The 21,891-nt window shown below is 44.2% G+C and overlaps 2 protein-coding genes across 3 annotated transcripts in view; both read right to left on the bottom strand.

Annotated features, from left to right (window-relative positions):
- The window catches only part of LOC139052292 (uncharacterized), a 204,052-nt gene extending 182,824 nt beyond the window's left edge, over positions 1 to 21,228 (bottom strand). Inside the window, exons 1-2 of the mRNA XM_070529375.1 lie at positions 21,003 to 21,228; positions 19,422 to 19,706 (exon numbers count right to left, since the gene is read on the bottom strand). The gene's annotated coding sequence lies outside the window, so the exon portion shown is untranslated. The remainder of the gene's footprint in view (positions 1 to 19,421; positions 19,707 to 21,002) is intronic.
- LOC139052290 (uncharacterized) lies at positions 3,396 to 13,723 on the bottom strand. 2 transcript variants are annotated; one of them, XM_070529373.1, is made up of 5 exons: positions 13,306 to 13,723; positions 12,524 to 12,614; positions 9,600 to 9,786; positions 7,688 to 7,796; positions 3,396 to 4,913 (listed from the first exon to the last, which is right to left on the bottom strand). In XM_070529373.1, coding segments are annotated over exons 1-5 (393 nt in total). In that variant the 5' UTR covers positions 13,311 to 13,723; the 3' UTR covers positions 3,396 to 4,912. The 2 variants fall into 2 exon arrangements, with proteins under 2 accessions (XP_070385474.1, XP_070385473.1); XM_070529372.1 differs by having other exon boundaries at positions 7,709 to 7,796.
- Positions 21,229 to 21,891: the final 663 nt, after the last annotated feature.

The raw sequence follows: 21,891 nt of genomic DNA, 5'->3' as shown, positions 1-21,891 counted from the left end.
CTGCACTCGCACCTTTCGCCAATGAATCCCGTGCGCTAGGTCACGCGAAATTTGAAGTGAAGCGCGCGCCACATTACGAACAAACACGCAACGAAAAAAAGAAACAAAAAAACTCGGATGAGACCATCGCGTTGAAGTGAGCAACGCCATTCCGCACGACATAATAGTTTGTTTGCACAGTCTTGCCATGTCTTGGGGCAGAATCACTGGTTGGCAGGGGTCCCCAAGGACGAACTAATAAATTGTGAAATAGAAAATAATTAACATTTGTTGTATTAGTACAGAAAAAATATTTGAAATGGAATATTACGCGTATGACAGTATTCTGATTAAAAGGATCCGAAATTTTTTTCCCAATTTTTTTTCTACTTTCAGTGTTTGTCCCCCCCTCACCTACTCGCGCTTCAATCGCGCACCACTAACTGATATCTTTGGCGATAGGTATTGGCACGCTTTTCGTTCCAAGCTTCGCGACCTACTTAGATGGATCTTAAGTAGCTCTTGAGGTGTGCCAGAAAGGTGCGCTCGTAAAGTTCATTTGTTAGAATACACCCCCCTCACACGTCGTGCTGTTCAGCTTGTCTCAGTTTGTGTGAATATGGTGACGTGGGTAGCTTCATCGTTTATTAACACGTTCAATCAATAGTATTGAGTTTCGACCGCCAGATAATTGCTTACTTTAGGTGTCTTCGTGCGACTGCGCAGGCCGACGGGCCTGGCGTCCGGCGATAGGCCTGGACCAGCACTCTACACTTAAGCTTTCGTCGACCTCCGAAAGAAAGTATGTGCATCGGTGCGATTTCAACACCCGTACGACTGACCTGTTCCTGCGTCGCTTACTGCGCTGAAAGCTCAAAACGCCCATCAAGTCTACTGGCGGGGCATATGAATATACAGGTCTAAGGACAGGCGACATAAACGAATTTCGCGCGTTTGAGAACAAAATTACGACACTTCTGGGGCCCAATCTTAACGGTTGCCAATACGAACTGTTCGCTTCGCCGCTTATGTCACTAGATGTGCCACTCCCAAGCCGGTGGTGGAAGAAGGGGAGGACGCGACCAATAGATGAGAGGGTGCCACCTCTGAAGTGTACGTCATTATATGACGAGCTAACCAAAGAATTGCAGAATGTTTCTGCTTGCTAAATAAATGTAAAATATAAATTAAATATTATACGCCAAGTTCTGAAGTATAAACGAATGGTGCCGGGCGTTTCCGCAATGCAGAAATAATTTATTAACGTCATTCTTTTACTCAGTCGACAGGCGGTATCGCAAGCGCAAATGAGTTGGCAGAGCGCAGCGCCGTGTCGTCTGCTACCAGGAGTTCGCACGATGCACGCAATAGGAGTGCACTGCCAGCACTTCTTAAGTAGCGAGCGCAACAAGACCGTGAACTGGTTCTTAGGGCCACGTTTACTAGCCGACTATATCAATTTTTCCTCTTTATTCACCCTTTGCCCTCGGCTCGGACATGACTCGCTCGCCGCCGCGCTGCCGCTATCCCTGCGATCTGCGCCACGGCGCGTCGCGTGATAAAAGCAATGGAGCTTGAAATCGAACATTACGATATACGGGCCCTGCATTGCCTGCGCGAAGTAAAATCGAAGGGTGTGGTGCTGTGGTGCCGTGAAATTGAGGAACAAAGTCTGGCACTCCCGAACTAGAGAAAAAAGGGAAGCCAAATAAGAGATCTCGACAATATCTTCCTATCCTGACCGTATAGATTTATCAGAAGAACGAAGGAAGCGCTGAACCAGCTTAGGTTGAACCCTTCTGATAGCTGAACGGCGATCTGCGAGCTACTCACGCTGGCGATAGCAGGGGGGATTCGGTCTCACCATGCAAACAATATCTCCTTGGCATTGGCTTTGAAGCTGAGGTCACGGGAAAGCTGACCCAGCCCTTCTACCGGCCAACACAGTAATTGCGAGAGCAACTTTGTGGACAATGTCGGCAGCAGAGATCTAGGCGATTCCGACGAATGTTTCGCGTCCGACTGAGTTCTGGGAGCTGCAGGCCGGTGGCGATGAACCGCAGCGCGCAATATTCCTTCCTCTGCGTGGAATGGCCACTCGTACGCTTGCACCCGAGTCTCCTCCATTTGATAGCGTAGCCTGCAAAAGGTCTACTTAGAAAGACGGCAAGGGCGGTGCGACTCAATATCCGTCACTTCTTCGAACGCGTATCGCACTTCCAGCCGTGGTCGACACCGAGAGAGCAACGCCAAGCAGACGACGAAGGCAAGCAATAGCCTCTAAAGGAAATAACGCAGGCGCGCGCGACACCCGCGTTTCTCCGGGGACGCGCGACCCGTGCGCCCGGCCAGGGTCGCAAGCCAACAGCCAAGACACAGCAACGGAACCCAAAGCGGACAACCCCTTCGCCGGTTCCTACGACCGGTTCGCTTTCAAGATGATTGACAGATGCGTGATGTATTCATAAATTGCGATACCGCCCCGCTGCCTCTAACGACCTGTGACGTAACCAAAGTTTTGGCCAATCAGGTGAGGCCAAACGAACGGTTCCCCAACCGAACCATTAGAAGATTCGGCCCCTCACTGTAGAAAAATTTGCCTTACTTTACAGAAAATTTGCTCGTAATTTGTGACCGAACACTCTTCCGTAAATTAATAACGGTCATTTCCGTAGAACGGACAACTGTAAAAGAGAGACCGTAATACAAGATTCGAGTGCTTCTGTATCTAGAAAACGGAAGACTCTGTATTCTGAATCTGTACTATAACCGTTAAAGTACGGTGCTTCTCGTATTCAGAAAACGGAACACACTGTATGCTGAATCTGTACTATAACCGTTAAAATACAGGTGCTTGCCGTATTCAGAAAACGAAAGACTCCGTATGCTAAATCTGTACTATATCCGTTAAAGTACAGGTGCTTCCCGTATTTCATCTTGCAGAGCACATCCATTATTCGAAGAATGTGCCATCGGGGACAAAATTGCCCAGGACGTGCGAGAGTCGACTGAATTTTGTTGGTGTGCTATTTTCTGGGATCAGCCGTGCCACCATCTGCGTTCGGAATGTGCATACGTGACCCACTGTTTTCTGCGGTCTTGAGCAGAAGTGCAATTTGGTCAACGCTCGCACTTCCAGGGTACTTTTGTCCACGATAGTACATCTCCTTTAATGCAAATGTCATGAAGGCAGCTCATAGTCAAAGCAGCAGGTCACCATTGAGAAAATGGTCTTGCCAACACACTGACATGGCTGCAGAGATAAAACACTTTGCACTTTGTGATATGAATGCACTGCATAGCATATATACAAAAAGGTGCAACATTTCAGTCCTCAAGTTCTTAGATAACAGAAGCAACTTTATTTTCTTCAATCACTCGTCTTGCACTTCTTCCTGGTGAAAGTTGTTCTTGACTCCAAACGCTTGCAAGGATAAACTTGCTGCTTTTAGGAGAAACAGATAGTATTCGTGAATATCCATCCTAAAGAAAGCGGCCAAACAGTATAATCACAGAACACGACAAAGCAGTAATTTCTGTGTTCGAAAAACATGTAAGTAGACCAACATTGTTGGAACAAGGGATGTTGCTGTAGCCAACATTTCGACATAGGTGCTTCTCATTAGGGTAGCAAATGTTTTCCTTGGCTGTGTTGTTTTGGATTGTGCATATCTCACTGGCCCCTAACCTCATTGGGGGTGAAGTAACTGCTGCATATAATAGGTGAAGAGAAGCCAAAGTGTTAAAATAAAGGAAGGAAGGGTGTGCTTAGCAGTGGTGATTGTGATGGAGCAGGTATGAGCAATGCTGTCAGTACTTGCCAAGAGTAGGGGTGACCAAAACAGAAAACGATGTACACATGTAAGCAGTCATTAATCCAGTAGACCTAATCTTCCCAGAAGACAAAATAGGTATCAAGATAAACAGTATGCACTTTTGGAAAAGGAAAACGAAGAATTATAGAAAATAAATTTTGTATCAAGATGCATCTGGTTAAGATCACTGCAAATGTTAAATGAAGGCACATTATGAATATATATTTTGTTGAAAGCCGATGAAGAAAAGATATATTAACCAAATATTCAAAAATAGGGACATTAAAATTAAACTGGGTATGACCATAAAACAGTAAAGAACAGCCTGTGGAAAAAAATGGGATGGATAATATAACCAGGTGCAAGATTGCAAAACGTCGAGCGCTGTTTATATTCATGCTGCTGTTGACGGCTTCAAGTTTCTGTCTTCCTGTGGAACCTTTGTCTTATTTGAATAAGGAAATGGGTCATTTTCTAAACAAGCCATTTCAAATGCAGTTCAAAGCTTCAGCAGTGTTATAATGGATGGATGGATGAAAAACTTTATTAGGGTCCTTTAGGGCGCACCCTAGCGCGCAGCGGGCCGCTCCCACGTCGGGACAGAGAGGCCGAGCCCCTCCGCTGCGTCGCGGGCCCGTTGGACAGCCCATAACTGTTCTTCGAGGTTGGGGCTGTGTAGGACAGCATCGCAGCGTGAAGAAGTGTTACTTTCATCACTGCGTAACGCGGGGCATCGCCAGAGCATGTGAGGTAAGTTCGCCAGGTCATGGCATAGTGCACATGCATTTGTCGTCTGAATTTCGGGGTACATCTTGTGAAGAAGTAGGGGGTTTGGGTATGCCCCCGTCTGTAGAAGCCTTAGTGTCAAAGCCTGAGGTCTATTGAGTTTGCAATGTGGGAGGGGGTAGATCCTCCGAGCCAAGTAAAAGTGCTTGGTGATTTCGGTGTACGAGGAAGGAGAGTCCAGATTGTCAGTACCCCCGGCGTCACGCTGCCCGGTAGCTACGCGGTTGATGATCCCTCGCGCAGCTCCGTGTGCCGACTCGTTGAGGTTGGGCGGGGCACCTTCGATCTGTCCCATGTGAGCTGGAAACCAGATCAATGTGTGTGGCTTGATTTCTGAAAGAAAATATTATGGTCAGTTCTACTGGGTGTGCTTTCATTCACCAGTTATTTCCACCGGTGTAAGTTCAAAATTTAATGGTCTAAATGGACCTTAGCTCCTGGCAAACCATTAGCTGGTCTTTTTTTCAACACAGATGCCTGCACATTATATGTGTTGGCAGGAGTGCTAGCGAACTACATTATACTTGTTGCAACAACCAAAGTGAAGCTTGGTAACAGTGATTGAAAGAAAAAACCAGCATTCCACAATACTGATTCAAGTCGTCTGGAAAAGTTGCTTAAGTTAACGTACACCTCCTACCCCACCAGACACAATTATTCACCACATTGACTCTCATGGTGTCAACCATGCTATTACAACACTAGGCAGAGAATTAGGGGATAAGAGGGCACAATGCTTTTTGTTGGAACATCAAATGTGCTTTACATAAATGCTACATTCCAACTAACAAAGGAGCAACCGGTTTGTGAGATAGTGACCAATGCATACGAAAGCTAATGACATTCTGTGCAGCAGAATGTTGACGATGAGGTGTTATGCGCACAAGTGCACTCTTTCACACAAAATGACATCCTGCAGTCAAACCTTGTGCCAACATTAGAGTTTGAAAAACACCATAGTGGAAAGCAAAGAGTGCTAAATTTGTTGAAAATTACTAAAAATTATTCGATTATTCATTATCCTTACTGTTCGTTAAAGATTCACAGATTGTTCCCTACGGGTGCTGTGAACAGGCACCCTGCTTTTACAGTGGCAGCAACAATGATCTGTGGCACAGACAAGAATAAATGCTCATGAAGTTTATGCAAGAGTATACCCTACAAATTACACACCATTTCACATTCCAATATGCTAGAAGAGGAAGACGAAAAAAACTACTTTCTGGTGGAGGATGCATACCCCAGAATAGAAGAAACAAGTGTACCCTAACCATTGCTGCTGCCGATGCCTGTGCACTAGCAGTTACATATAATATGGCAGCCACAATTGTTTTCCACAAGCACTGCAAGCTGCGGCCAGTTTACCAGTACACAGCTGTAATAAATTTAGGGTAAGCTAAAGCTCTCTAATGGATTTATCTCATATGACACAATTGGAATGCAATATTCTGCAAATAAGTGAAGCGCGATGTGCCATCCCATACAGTGAAACACCTTTGAAGAATCTGAATCACCACCTGCACTCTTAGGCAAAATTACACCCTTTGGAGTGCCCCTTCTGTCACACAACAATAATCGTTATCTGCCTTGATGCGTTTCCTTTCTTGAAAACGCCACGCCCGCTACTTTGCTGCTGGGAATGCTATCATGCTGATAACGCGCATGCCGTTCGTTACTGGAAAGCACAGGGCTCGCAGCGGTAAAGAAAGGAAATGCATAAAGGCAGATGACAATTATCGTTGTGTGGAAGAAGGGGCACTTCAGAGTGTGGACCGTGACGAGGGAAAAGAGTGTATTCTGTGTAAAGTAGTGCACCTGTATAACCTAAAGCTTTGGAGAATGCATTTAGTATGAGCTGGGAAGGTTCCAAATTTTAATTGCACACAGTACAAACCTCCATGCAGTTTTGCAAAATCCAAACCCCCTACCTTTTTGTTGTTCAAACGTAATGACACGTAGGGCCATAACATGTACATTATGGGTTTCGTTCCCAAACAATCAAAGTGAATAGCACCACCCTAAGTGTTATGTGCCTTCTTGTTAGTGTCGAATGCTGCGATCGGCAGAGAAACGGATTTCTGGAGCAATATAAAGTATTAGGTACTGTGATCTCAGTTCTTTCACTGCTGTTTAAGCATTATCGGGTCTTAAAGTAAAAAAACGAGGAATAAATACATGCATATTTTATCTGACAACCCTCGTAAGTATTTAGTAGTCTGGATTACAAAGGATTCCAGATTTACTACGCAGGACAGATTTTATTCCACTGACAGAATGGCATCATGCCTATTATTCTGCATTTGGTGCTATATTTATTTGTATTTAGTTCAGTTGGAATGTGTGTGTATCGTCAGCGATATCGCTTGACATGCTTTAGATTGACTGTTTTCTAAATTTAGGCAAATTCGTATTCGCAAATAACCTTGTATGACACCAAGAACTTGCTTAGCAGGAGTATTTCTAACATTTGCAAGATATGAGGCTCTTGAATGCATATCTAAGCCTGAGGTACACGCCGCCCCCTAATCTCATCAGCAAGTTTCTGGAACTCATCTACGAGGTTTCTTATGATGAATGTAAAGTTGCTTGAACGGGATAAATAGGGAATTTGTAACAGGTGAATTATGCAGCATAAGAATGATGTCAGCAAGAAGCAAGCATCAAGAAGCAGTGTCACTCAATGTGCATAGACTATAAAATGCAAGAATTATTTGGGATGATTTCAAATTCTGGCATTGGAACGAAATGTCTTTTAATCTATATATAAGCTCTGATTATTCACTCTACTACCACTACCTTCATTAGAAAAATTCATAATCATTATCCTATCTACGCCACATCATCCTAGCTAATATTCAAGCCTTCATAAGCTGCTTTTTTACTGCTAATTCTATGTGGGAAAGAGGTGTCCGTATGAAGACCATATCATATACTTATTACCCGTTTTTTGATAAATGATAAGGGAAAAACTTCACACCAAAAATGCATTGAGCTTGAGCAAGTTCTGCGTTTGATGCTGTTGATTCTTTTTTCCCTTTGCCATCTTTGACCCACGTGGTTAGCTAAGTAGACAGAAAAGCTGCAGGAGAAAGGTGGGGGTGCCAAACCAGACTTGTGCCCCAGAGGACCTTTGCACGGTCACTGGAGGAACTGCCTGTGGCCTCGGCATCTTCCTTGAGGGCCATGGCCATGTGTAAGAAACCTTGTCTCCACAGGCTGCACAAAGAAAGATAATTTGCTGAGCTAAGTCTTTTTCATAAAAGAACCCATTTAAGTTGTATTCGTGGCTTTGCACCACAAAACTTACACATGACTGGCCACTCAAGACACTTTATGTGTATTCGCAGGCTTATTCCTTGGAAAAACACTTATGTAGCACACAATGAGTAACAGTAACAAAAAAGTGTATCAGGAGGCTTTCATATTGCTCTACAATTTTTCATTTCAAATTACATTTCATTTAATTATTTGAGATATTTATTAACTAATTAAGAATTATGTATTTAGGCAGAATGCACAAAATAATCAAAGTATCTCCAAGCGATGGCAAACATTACCTTCATTTTGTCTAGTTACATCGCATTTACATATTTCTAAATCTTGGTGCATGATAGTTAAGACACCCTGTAGATCAAAAAACAATATTAAAATTTTAATAATCATCTCTTGCGTGTGATTGGTGGCTATGGCTGCTTCAAGTTATTCTTTCAGTATGGTACAAGCAGTTTTGAAGTGAAATTGTTTTGCATCGAGGGCATGTAATCTAGACAATCAAGCAAAAGGTCAAGTTGTGTTCACTATTCAGATGTTTAACTAAGAAGCTGCAGGAAAAGGAAACAGGACACAACACCTAATAAACAATGGAAAATTTGAAAATTTAAACTGAACAAGAAACCAGTTTTTGAAAACACAGAAAAAAAGCCAGCAGCTTACATCGAATACACCCTTGCTATGTACTCCAAGTGAAGTTGTTACCGCAATGCTTGGGCATCATATGAACGTAACAATCAACAACTTTGAGCAGAATATTAACACCACTAAATGAACTGGCCTTTGAAGATTCTTGATCTGAAATCCTCAACGACTTGTTCTGGCATTTAATCTGTCAAGCTCAATCTGTATTCTCAAAAGCTGGCTCTCGGCCATAATTTCTCTAAATGCAACATCACCTTAAATCTCAAGATAGGGTTGACCTGTAAATAAAGTGGATAACGCATGGCAAACATCATGAACTCTCTTACATGTTAACCAGAGGGTTCACTCATGCAGCCATGAAACTGTGATGCAGACATGATATATTGAAGCTGGTTTTGTGCAGTGTTACATGCTTCCAAGGCTTCTTCAGTTGTGATAGCTGTTTCCACTAGCTAAATAAGCGATGAGAATAAAAAAAGAACTTCAACATGCTTACAATACGTTGGCCATTTGCAAGTAAACAGCACCCAGGTTGCCTAGTGCAAATCTACTATGCAACGGCACTTACGTTACCCAGTATCAGCCACTTTAAAATGCAGTGTGTTCAGAGCCCTTTCCCTCTGTTTTTCTGCTTTGGAAACAGTTTAACATGTGTTCAGTAGGCGTCAAGAAAGGGGTCAGAAAACACTGTGCACCACTGATTTCTAACATGTTTCGCTGGATGCAGCACACCGCACCGGATGCAGGTGAAGCCAGTGGAAATGCGATGTCATGCAGTCGCTTGTCCTGGAAGCAGGGCATATGGTGGACTAACTAGTGCGTGCGATCAGATAATATTGCTGCCGAAAAACTTTTCTTTGTAGTTTTTCACATTTTAGGAGGTCTCTACAGGTCTGGTAAGCGCTTTTATGACAATCTGAACCCGTATACAATAGTGTTCTCTTACATCAAGTTTTTTCTGATTTACCAGTGTTTCCATTGCACGCCACTTATGTTAGCGACACTGTAGACACTACAATGGAAAAATTCTGGACACCTCGAAACACTGCTTGGGTAGTTTATGGCACATCAGGCAGGCATGTTAGGGGAAGAAATGCCACACACCCGTGCAACAAAGTGCTGCCGCAAAGTTGTGAAGGACCAACTTCCGGGACAAGGCCGGCTTCAGTCGAGGGCGCTCGATGTGCTGTTCATCCTCTGTAGTAGAGAACAGTGGCGTGGACCCTTTTATACTTGCTGTCTTTTCTGGTCGGAACCTTGGCAACAGCTTCCACCATACCTTTTTTTGAACCTGCAACATGTGCAGAAGAAGTCACATCACTGTGCATTGATTGTATGGCTTTATTCTACATATTCAATCAAATCATTAAAAAATACAGTTCACACATTTTTACTACTGTATATAGACAGTCTAGTTGCTATACACGCGAAACATTACCATTCGTCTGACAGAATGCAACAATAGAAGCGTACACTGTAAAGCTACACTAAAATTTAAATTGATGTGACACCGTATGAGCATACAGTATGCTTACTGTATGCTCTAGCCCTGTGTCAAGTAAAAGTTAATTGTCAATCATTTATGGTGTATTTCTACTTATTCTGGGTCATCAAACTGTACAATCAATGTTCCAAGTTTACACATTGTTGGCTTTTGATTGCCTATGTGATCCATTTCCTACTTACGCATGCAGTAATCCTACTGTAATAAGGAAAAAGAGAATAGGAAATGCCGTGATAATCTTCCACATTTGAAGAGGGCAGGAGCAATGGCCAATGGCATGTGGTTAAAGCTACATAAATACTCAGTTTTCACACAGCTTAATTATTCAGCAAGTAGTAAAGAGCTATCCTGTGCACCTCTGCATGACCAATAAAATCTAACTACTTGACACTGCACTAAGGCTCCCGCTTGGTACTGTTCGGCAGTTCAGCTTTGGTTTTCTGATATACAGAACTCTTTAGGTACCAGTAGTTTACTTTGGGATAAAATGGAGCTTGGAGCACTGGTCATTTGCATATAAATAATGCCACAGCAAATATAACACAAGGATAGGAATATGGGTCTCTTGGAAAAAGTACATACACATTATGATTATAATGTGATGTGATGCCACAATGAAACAGGAAGCAAGGCATAGAAGTGGACGGCGCTTCCATGCCACCAAGGTTATTAGACAGACAGTACTTCAGAAGTGCCCGCAACACAGTGTGTTGGCGGGCTAGTTCGTGTGAATCCATAAATACTTTGTTAAGCGCAAAACAATGGACACAAGAAAGACGACCAGCACAAGGCGCTACACTCAACTGACATCACTTTATTGCCTCGCTCCTTTATAAATAGTAGAATCTAGAAGAATATGCGCAGTGCGCACCATGTGCAGAGACCATCAACAACCAATCACAAGAGCGTACTCATGCGACGGGATCCAAAAAACCATATTGAGCACTGCACAGGGTAAAGAAGGCACACTAATGCACTGTGACCCCAATGACTGTATGAAGAAATCTTCCGATAACTCTCGGGCGGTGGTATCACAGCACTTTTTCTAAATCATAGTATTACGAAACATGGCTTTGCACTTCCATATTTTACAATGTTGAGCCAAATGGGAACCTGTGCCTGTTGGTATAGATTGCTTATGTTCGCAATGTTTCGTCATACTACGATTTTGAAAAAGAGCCGGGATACCACCACCAGAGTTATCGGAAGTTTTCTTCATACAGTCATTGGGGTCACAGTGCATTAGTGTGCTTTCTTTAACCTTGTACAGTGCTGAATACGGCTTTTTTGGATTCTGTCGCATGAGTGTGCTTTATTGATCAGATGTTGGTGATTCCTGCCCATGGTGTTCACAGCGCATGTTCTTCTAGATTCTGCTGTCTACAAAGGAGGGACGCAATAAAGTCATGTCAGTTGAGAGTAGCGCCTTGTTCTGTCGTCTTTCTTGTGTCCGTTGTTTTGTGCTAAAAAGCAATTATGTATTCCTTGCGTGTGCTTGAAGACAGCTCCATACGCAGTAGCGATTCCAGTATTGCTGCCCAGTGGTTTAGCTCGTTGCAGTTTGAAGTGCCAGAAAACATAAGGAGAGAAACCTGCATTATAGTCTTGTTGCAAACAAGAATATAACGTGAAGTGCATTCTGAGGCCAGAAACTATAAAAAAAATTTCATGATGCACCGCTGTGCAGGGTTTTATAGCAAAGTCAAATACATTTAGTGTAAATATCACAATATGGTGGTGCACAATGGTGGTAATCTGTAATAATATAAAAGGTGCCTTAATGTTACAACAAAAGCTGACATTACTTAATAATAGCCCTGTAAAATTTAGCATGCAGGGGCACCGCTTGGTTAAACAATAGTGATGTATTTTCTATGTACACAAGTATTACCCACGCATTTCTGCCATTGTCTAAATGGCATAAATGAATGGGTAATACTTGTATACATAGATATTACATCTCTATTGTTTAACCAAGTGGGTAGACTATGTCTGCCTGACACAAGTATTGAATTAAACCATAAATTATATATAGTCACCCTAACAGTAAAACCTCATTTGAACTTCACAGTAAGTACACGCCTGTTGATGCCAGCCTCCCCCAATGCTAAACTGTGCTGCATGCTCTACAGAGAAATTATAGTGGTATCACTCAACTCTGAAACAATTCAGGACTGCAGCACTGTAGAAGACATCTACAAATGTCCCACTACATGTATACCAGCCTGAATTGCTTGCAAATCTGACCAAGTGCAAATTAAAATTTCTTCTTGTTTAGCATTTTTGCCTGCTAGACCACAATCCAATGTCATCAGTATATTAACATATTACCTCAAAGAACCTAATTTGGCTTATAGATTACCACCTTTGCATACTGCCACAGCTGCACTCTCATATGCGTTGCAATCATAAAGGAGTGCTGGTCCACCAGCACTCCAATGTCACTAACAGTGATCACCTACACAGCTAAGTAAATGGTCATGATTCAGGTGGCAAATAGCTAAGAGAAAAAAAATCCACTCACCTTGAGAGCAACAATACTGCAATAACTTGAGAGAGATGGATCCATTGCAGGCAGCAGACCTCTTCTCAGCTCCAGCACAACAGCAACTTGCCTTTCAGTAAAAGAAAAGGACTGATAAGTAATGATAAGTTACCTTGTTTTTGCTGAGTATCAATACAATCTGACTTTCATGCATATCCACTCTCCGCTTTAGTAATACAACTGAATTATTCGTCAAATAAAAGAGTCTATGATGATACCATTCGCTTCTCTTGTATGTCCAAATTTTTTCGCACTGATACCCCGTTTACTGCTTGCTTACTGACACGAATGCCTTGACTGCCCAGACATCATTCGAAGGAACACGTCTTGCTGCACCGCAAAAGGTTGCACCAAGGAAACAGCAGAGCAGCCAGAGCAAAGAACTTTTTTTTCTGGTCACAATTAAAACGTGCACCCAAGCAAGAAAGTAACGATCACAGGTAGTGAGCGACAGTATGCTCTCAAGCCAATACAAGCGTCAATACAAGAGCTCAACTGAACGCAGTTTTATTCTACGCTTTTAACGCGAGTGAACAAAAGATTAGAAGTACCTCACGGAAATTGCGATCGAGCCAATCGCGCCACGACTGGAATCGATCTGAAAAGATAGGGTGATCGCTTTCCCCATTCATGCGTCATTTTTGCCCTAAGACGTTGCATAGTGGTCTTTTGAAACAATATTTCTGTTCGCACCACCGGCTTACCACACATCATTTTAACACCTACGTTATGCAAACCAAATAAGATTAAAATGAGCTTACCTCATGAGCAAGTTACGAGCGCGCGTAGACTGTTGAACACCCGTTGAGAGCAAGCAGGCTATCCGTGTCCAAGCGCATACGTGCACGTAAACACAGGACAACTTCTTCGATGCCGCAGCGTGCAGAGTTTTGTACACGAAGTGAAACACATCCAGCGCAAATATCTCCGGGCTATGACGGCAAATGACGAGTGCAGAAGCGTACACAACACAGCGACAAATTCGGAACTTTGCCAATTCGACCGTGCCGAGACCCAAGCAGAGTAACCATCCATCGTTTCTGTTCTTCGCTCCCGATGCGTCAATCTCTCTTCCTTGGGGTCTTGATCCACTCTTGAGTACAAATGAAGAGATATTTACGGCGAATTAACAACGTTTACAACACGACTCGAAAAATGCCGGCTGACTACACATGTGCAGCTCCGTCTGCCACTCCTATAACGGACGCGCAGCGCGCGCTGCCCCCTGGTGCCGCACTCTGAGCGCGGAGAACCGAACAGAATCGGTTTCGTTTTCGCATTTGTGCTCTAGTTACTGGAACTGCAATATAATTGCTTGACAATTAATTGAATTCTAAAAGAGGAAAACGCTTTCTCTCCTACAAGTTAATGCGTTTTATACAAAGGAAGAGAGAATTCAAAAAGCAGAAAGGCAGGGAGGTCAACCAAAGCATTCGCTACTGGCGATAGCAAACCCCTGTACTACAATGAAGTGGAAAGCAGTGCACTGCGATGCGTTCATAAGCACTAGTACAGTCATAATTTGGGCTGATTGGTGCATGTAATGAACGTGTAAATAATGAGCTGTGTCATAACATTACCCATGCATAAAGCACATGGAACTAATGGTGTTGCATTCTAGGTCAAAAAGAAATAAAGCTTGAATCGTTATATCTCGACACTGGGCATTCTTTCTTTCCGTATTATTTTTTTCTTCTTTTTGACAGTATACACAGTACTAGCACGGTAATAGGTCCTTCATCTTCAGTCACCTTCCAGTAATTTACACACATGTCGGTGCATGTTCGCGTTCTTTATTCTACCGTACAAGAACGAGCGCGCTTACCGGTCTTGTTTCAAGATGAAGCGCCAAATGTTTGCGATTACATCGCATCGCAAGAATTAACACATGAACTGTGAAGATTATGCGTAATCGATTTGTCTCAATGAATGGGCAGCTATTGTCAGAGACGAGATATTTTGTAAATATCATGGGAATGAGTTCAACCAACTACATTGCAGTTAAGCAGTGCCCTTTGACACTTGGGTTAATTGCTTGCCGCATTCGAAAATTTCCTCCGACCGTTGTACTTGGATCTATATGCCGCCAGTCCCCTTCGAGACCATTTATTGCCAAATGTAAATGCAGTTACGGTCATTATACCACTCCCTGCGTTTCGGTACTGATTTAGAGTGCGCACAATTTTTGGCGTATAGAGCAACAATGTCATTCCCAGTGCACCAGCACCTGAGTGCCGCAAGCTTGTTTACGTATGCACGTATGTCCCCGGCTCTTCATTCACTTAAACATATATGCTGTGTTATTAACTACAACGCGCTTAATTTGAGAACATTGCGATAACACGCATATATTTGCGCATATGATCAGCGTTACAAAGCCCATATGCACGGCAAACTGCGACCGGAATAGAAGATGCGTATATATATTTATACGATCTGTTATTGCAGCTTTTGGTAGAAGGCTAGCTCTCACATTTTGTACGCATCTTCATAATGCGTACAGTTTGCGTGTTCAATAAAGTATTGTTAGCTGAAGCTTTATGAGTACGAGCGCTCATTCAGACAGCTTAAATTTTCTCACAATATATGGATGTTCACATAACAAAAATACGGAATTCTCTCTGTTTCGTCCAAAACAGTGTATAGCCGTTATATGATTACAGTGAAAATGTCCGTAAAGCTGAATACGGAGATCACTTTCCGTATATTAACGGCAGATTTTGCCGTATCTTTGAAATATGACATACTTTCCGTATTTTTATCTGCAGTTCTCCGTATAATGACAGAAATCCTCCGTAAAATTACGGAAATTTTTTACAGTGCTGTTAACGGGTACGGCGTCACATTGTTTTTTCTTCTGGCGGAAGTGTTCCCTCCTCGTACAGATGGCGCTAAGCCCCATGGACCGCCGATGAACCGCCATGTTTTGAACGTATGAGCTTCTGTGGAAGCTTCGCTACTAAGTATATTTACCTTGGCCCCACTGCTCCTGTCTCTGGGCAGTGTGTACCGCTGCCCTACGCGTTTGAGCAGAGAATAGAAATCTTCCTAAACGGCCAAGAAATGCGCATTCGTGCTCCCAAACAATCCTTTGCTACCCGAAGTGACGTCTTACCTTGCTTTTAAGTTAATACATCATAACCTAACACGCCATCTGCCTCAGACGAGCTTACATAAACTTAAGCTTTAGCGAAAATATTAGCGCGATCTTATTGTATTATAAAACTGGGACGTATCTTATCGCGTTCCGTAGAAGTTGGTCGTACGGCTACGAGTTCTACGAGAAAAAAAAAAAGTCTCGTTCGTTTTCATAAAAAGTACCCCGTATACAGTCAAACCTGCGTGGCACTTAGTCGCAAAGTAACTTTGAATATACTCACCAACTATAGCCCTGCAGTGAACCAATGCACACTTGCGCTATGTCACGTGCTTGCGGAGTGCCGGATTTGTCTCTAATGAGGCCGATCGGCAACAAGGCATCACAGTACTGAATGGCGGCAGCGTCGGATACGCCCCTCGCGTTATTCCCCAGGGAATGCATTGAGCAAGCCAGGCGGGTTGGCCCGGGAATCGGAGAGGGAGGCTAAGCGGTAAGCACACGCGTGTTCACTTCGCGTGCCGGTGGCCGTGTGTGTGGGACCGTGACCGCAGAAAGCTTTCAGCCTCTTCCCGTAAGCCGCGTTGATCCGTTGAATAGCCCTCGCGGTGGTCCAGCACTGTGTTCAGGCGCTGGTGTTGCCAGCGCGATCTGTACAACGCTGTGCATACGCTGCAATGCTGATATATATATATATATATATATATATATATATATATATATATATATATATATATATATATATATATATATATATATATATATATAGTGTGTGTGTGTGTGTGTGGTGTTTCAAGTATCTTGAACCAAGGATTTCCGAAAAGTGGTTAATCGCAGCTGGGCGAAAGCGCTCCTTGGAAATTTTTTCATATACCGCCTAATGAGTTATTCAACTGAGATAGATTATTCCAAATTGCTAATATTCACTTTAGTACCACTTGCGTTTCGTTTCGTTGTGAAGGGGGTTCAAAGACGAGCGATTAAATTTTTCGTGGCAACGTAAGTGCTGCGCGGTGAATTTTTTGTTGTTTAAAGAAAGCCCGCGATAAAGTCATGTGACTGCGGCCATGCGCTATGGTATTGCAGCGCTCTGAACCGTGCGTCGAGCCTATTGCTTTTCACCGGCGATGGTGCTTCCTTTCCGCGTGCCACTGCCGAAGATGCTGACGCACTGCGAAGCCGATGCCCAGAGCCGCGGCCGCTCACTGCGCCATGGTCGGCGCGCACGGTTCTTTCGCACGAAGCGCGGTTGAGAGCGCTGCTATACGATGAGCGCAGTCACGTGGGTTTTTCATATTTCGCTGGCTTCTTGAAACGCCGGAAAAAGTCCCCACCACGGAGGAAGGAAACTAAGGAGAGGCCCTACCCCATCCGCGCGCTAGGAGAAAAGTGTGGCGGAAATGACGTATAGGTTCTCATATTTTTTTGCTGCTTTTTTATTTTTTTGCTGCATGGCCACGCCTTTTGGGCCACAATGGCGGCGTTGTTCTGATTTTTTGAGCGCTCACACGTGTTGCTCTGGTAGGTTTCGTGCCGTGGCAAAGGCGCTGTGTGGGCGGGTTTGCGTTGGTCACCGTGTCTTGTTGCGCTGTGTTACCTGCACCGTGCTCTGCCTCATGTTGCGCGAGCGCGCGCGCTCCGCGCGCGAAACCACGCGCAGCGCGGCGTGGTTTCGCTAAAGATGTAAACAAGAGAGGAGGGGGGCACAAAAGGCGGAGCATCGCCATGAGCAACGCCAACTTCCGGCTTCACTTTTGCTTCACAAAGAGTGACGTCAGGGCCTCTCCTTAGTTTCCTTCATCCGTGGTCCCCACGCAGCATGTACAGGCGCCGACAAAAGTGGTATACTCCACGCAGTTCACGCAGCGGAAGCGGGAGCAGCGGCACAGAGACAGCGGGTCGAGACAGCCAATGGGTGCCCTTTATTATCGGCGGACATGATCCCAGATGCTGCCTGTAGATGGCGTTGCGATGCAGTTTGCCGTTTCTCCGGCTCCCGCTGCGTGGACTGCGTGGAGTATACCACTTTTGTCGGCGCCTGTACGTTGCCACAAAAAATTGGATCGCTCGCTTCTCAACCTCCTTTACAACGTAACGAAACGAACTTGGCCCTAATGTTAATAATAAGTCTTGCATAACTAATCTAAATCTTGCATAATGAACTAATTAGGCGCAATATAATAGACTCGCTAAGCACCGCCTTGTCACAGCAAACCTTATGTCTTTGGTGTCATTGAGCTGCGATCGACCACTTTCTTAAAATCGTTGGTTGAAGTTACGGGAAACACCCTGTGTATATATTTCAGATGTCTGAGCATGTTCTGGAGTCGCTATATACGCTTTCATTCCATTTCTAGCCGAGAGCATCGCCAGGTTCGTCAACGTCGCCTCTGTCACAGAGGGATGCTGCGGAGCGGTGTGTTGTGCACGCACGGCAGCGCGTTACAAGCGGGCAAGAATGACCGCCTCTGCGCTGTAGAAAACACGGAAGCTGACAGTTGTGACCGCAGTTTCATTCAGGTTTCTTCACAACTTTTTGCGGTGTCACTGAAGCGAGCACCAATCGCGCAGATGGGGTTGGAGATCGGCTTGCGCTGTTCGCTTTATGTTCGGGAGGACGAACCACAAGACGCAGTATGCATGCGATCGTGTTCCAGCGAAAAAGTTCTCATTATGCTGAAGCGCGTGCGTTCAGGGAGGCACAAGCATAAGTGTTCTTCATTTATCTTTTCGTCACTAGGGACGCCTGATACCAAACGAACCTTGTTGCGGAGCGGCTGTAATACCCACCGACAGTGCCAGGTATACGCAGCTGAAATATTTCATAGCCGTAAACCGGGAAACAATTTTTTTTGCTTGGTCATTTAGCTCGCGCTAACGGAGCGAGAGTTACACCGGTGTTACGATGTTGTATCGGTGTCACACGCACCATGCTGATCGCTATCAGGACCGATCCGAATTGAGCTTGATCGGGATCGAGTCATCTGCGATCGCGACCTTGCGGGATCCGGATCCGGACAATCGCGATCTGTGAAACACAATCAGGCCTCTTGATCGCGATCGCTGCAGATGGCTCACGTCTGCGCTCTTTAGCGTAGTATTCTGAAAAGACTAAAGAGAAAAAGTGAAGGCTGCTCAATAATAAAAAAAAACGCTTAAAACCTTTTTATCGTCGATAGTATGCTGTCAAATTGAAGTATTGTCAAAATTTAACCATATTTCGCACTTTTGAATTTGTAGCCAAAGAATTATGCCTTTTTCAGAGTTGCTAGACGATAACTATAGAGTTGCTAGACAGAGTTGCTAGACGATAACTCTATCCGGATCGTTGCACATGTAGCAGCGACCATTGTTGAGTGCACTCAAGAAATCTGATCCGGATCGACCCCGATCGCGATGAGAAGTGTACGTGCGACCGCAGTATTATACTACATATGTATACACGGAACACTAGTCGGGAGAAGAAGACAACGGCAACGGAACACGGCTGCTTTGGAATAACCAAGGTAAAGACCTTGGGCCCGTATTCACAAAAGCCTCTTAGGCTAGAATTATTCTTAATAGAAAATTCTAGACAATCCTACAGCTGTACATATCATTGCCGAAGGCGGACAGCCAATTGAAAAGGGCACTTACGAACGAAAACTTTCGTGAATACGGTCCTTGGTTATTCATAGAATTACAAAGGAATGAATGTCAGGCCTCACTCAGCTGCTACTTGAGAGAGGTGGTCCTCTGGCTCCATTGTGGTCAGCATACATGCAAAAGTAACAAACTCACCCGTGTCCCTGGCTGGTGAACTTTCCTCATCAATGAAACTGACAATCACGTAGTTTGATAAGCGAACAGATGTCTCGCTTTGGCTGACTAGATGACGCGGCTGATGACTCGGGTGAGTCCAGCACACTGTGGTATACTGAAGAGTTGTGTCGCAAGGCCGTCAACGTCGCCAGCAAGCTGACTGGGTTGCGCCACGCCTGCCTTACACGGCTCAGTGCCACGTAGACCGCGCTGTCGTTGCCCACCGGTGACAATGAACTCGCCATGCCACCGCCCTGGAAGACACTGTTGGTAGAATGAGACGTCCTGGGGGCTTGGAGTATACTTCAGAGCAGCTATAAAATTCTAAAATGCTTGAAAGCGAGAGTTTCTAACCAGACCTGAGGCTCTCTGTTGTTCTCATGCACACTGTAAATCGCAAAAGAGTAAAAGTGTGCGGCCATTGTGGCGGCAACGGCTGTCTATAGTTTATTTTGGTAATAGGTGGTACCAGTTCTCGGTATATTAATACAAGTGTGTTAGGTGAGCGTGTAAGACTACTCATTGATGTCATTAAACTATATTTGCAATATTTGTACCGTGTACGAATGCCTTATATTTAAGAAAAAAGTGGCCTTAGTAGTACGATGCTACACAGAAGAAACATGCAGAAGTTTGTGTGGAAGGAAGCGATTGAAGAATTCATCGATCGTTATAGAAATCAAGGCAGTCGATCGTTATAGAAACAGATTATACCTGCGCTTCGGAATATATTTCTGAGGGGCGATATACTGCTCCGCACAAATATTTCGCACAAGTAAAACTTCTTTAACCGTGCCCTTGTATTTATCATGGTTCATCGATGTGCTTGATTCACACGCAAAAATAAGTATACAATATTATTCTTTCAAAATAGCCGCCGTTGTTCCCCCAGAGAACAAACTCCTGAGCACGGACCAGGTACAGCGTCGGGAGAACATTTGTCGCCAGTTTCTTCCAGTTGACTTTTTTGTTTTGCTCAACGCTGTTATCTTCAAAATATGTTTGGAAACGTTTAGTTCAGCATCTCCGAATGAAGCCCGTGGTTGTGCTGCACAAGGGCCGAATCCTGGGAGCGAGCCGTGTCTTATAACCGTGTCACACGGGCAACTCGGATCTCCTTCAAGCTTCCTTCCCTTAAAGGACGGCAAGGGAGTTTCACCTCGAATGAGTTAGCTCGGTGTCACACGGCCTATAAGCGAGCTTTTGAAAGCTGCCGCTGGGGGTCCATTAGGCGCTGCTCACCTCGTACTCAGTCATGAAAGAAACACGTTATATATACTTGCGAAAGATGTGAATCACTCATTCCGCATGCGCGAAACGTGCGATCGCATTGACCAAAACAACAAAAAACGGCGCAGTCAAGGCAAACGCAGCAGCCATTCCGAGAACGCCCGGTTAGAGAGTCGAATGTAGCTGCACAACTCAAATATCTTTGTCAGTGCTCAAATACCATATTATATGCAATAAAAACAGTTATAATTGCTGGTAAAAGTGAAATTAATAAAATGAGGGTGATTTCTTTACTCAAAATTCAAGCATGCTGGGAACAAGGGTACTTACTCCCTTCAGTCTACAAGGAAGATCCATTTCCTTTCGCTAGGAACTTCCTTAAGCTTCCTTGGCTAAAGGACTGCCGTGTGACATGGCGCGCATCTCCCTCGAGGTAAAGACGTCCTTGGTTGAAGGGAGTTAAAAGGACTTTAGCCGTGTCCGTGTGACAGGGGTATTAGACTTATGTTCACGGACGTGGGGCTGGCCTGACAACAGAAACGGCACACTCTCTCGATGCGGCCCGACGAAGCCAGCCTATACAGCAAGGGCCCCGCCTGGCTTGTAAGCCGAGTATGTTAGAAACTCAAGCTGTACCCCGAACTCACACCGCGAAACAGATGGCGGATACGTTGGCAACTTTCTTTTGCTGCGATAAGCAGTTATGAGCGGTGAATCAGGATATCTCTACCATCACGTTCAGACAGCTCGGCAACTTGAGTAAAATAAGAAAAAAAATCTTCGTTAGTTGAGTTCATACCAAGAACCTCACGGCTTTGACACGAGCGCTCTACACTACTCCGCAAAGATATACCTAACATTTTATTATTATTATTATTATTATTATTATTATTGCTGGCTAGAAAAGCGTCCGCTTTTCTAGCCAGCATTACAAAAGAAGAACTGCGTGATATAATCTTTAGCTTCAAGCTCAATAAGCCTCCTGGTATTGACGGCTTGTCAGCAAATTTGCTCCAAAGAAACTTCGAGTCATTGTCTGATGTGCTGATCTTCATGCTAAATGGTTTTCTGCGCACGGCGTTTTTCCGGGATGAACTTATAACTGCTTTAGTTAAACCGCTAATTAAAGGAGGACAAAAAGACAACATGAAAAACTATCGACCAATCTCAATCTCGCCTATACTTTCCCACATAATCGAGAAATTTCTTTTGAGATCCA

The sequence above is a fragment of the Dermacentor albipictus genome, unplaced genomic scaffold (genome assembly GCF_038994185.2).
Source record: "Dermacentor albipictus isolate Rhodes 1998 colony unplaced genomic scaffold, USDA_Dalb.pri_finalv2 scaffold_21, whole genome shotgun sequence".
Taxonomy (NCBI): Eukaryota; Metazoa; Arthropoda; class Arachnida; order Ixodida; family Ixodidae; genus Dermacentor; species Dermacentor albipictus.
Note: the sequence above shows the minus strand (reverse complement) of the source record. Positions and strands in the feature narration are given on the sequence as shown.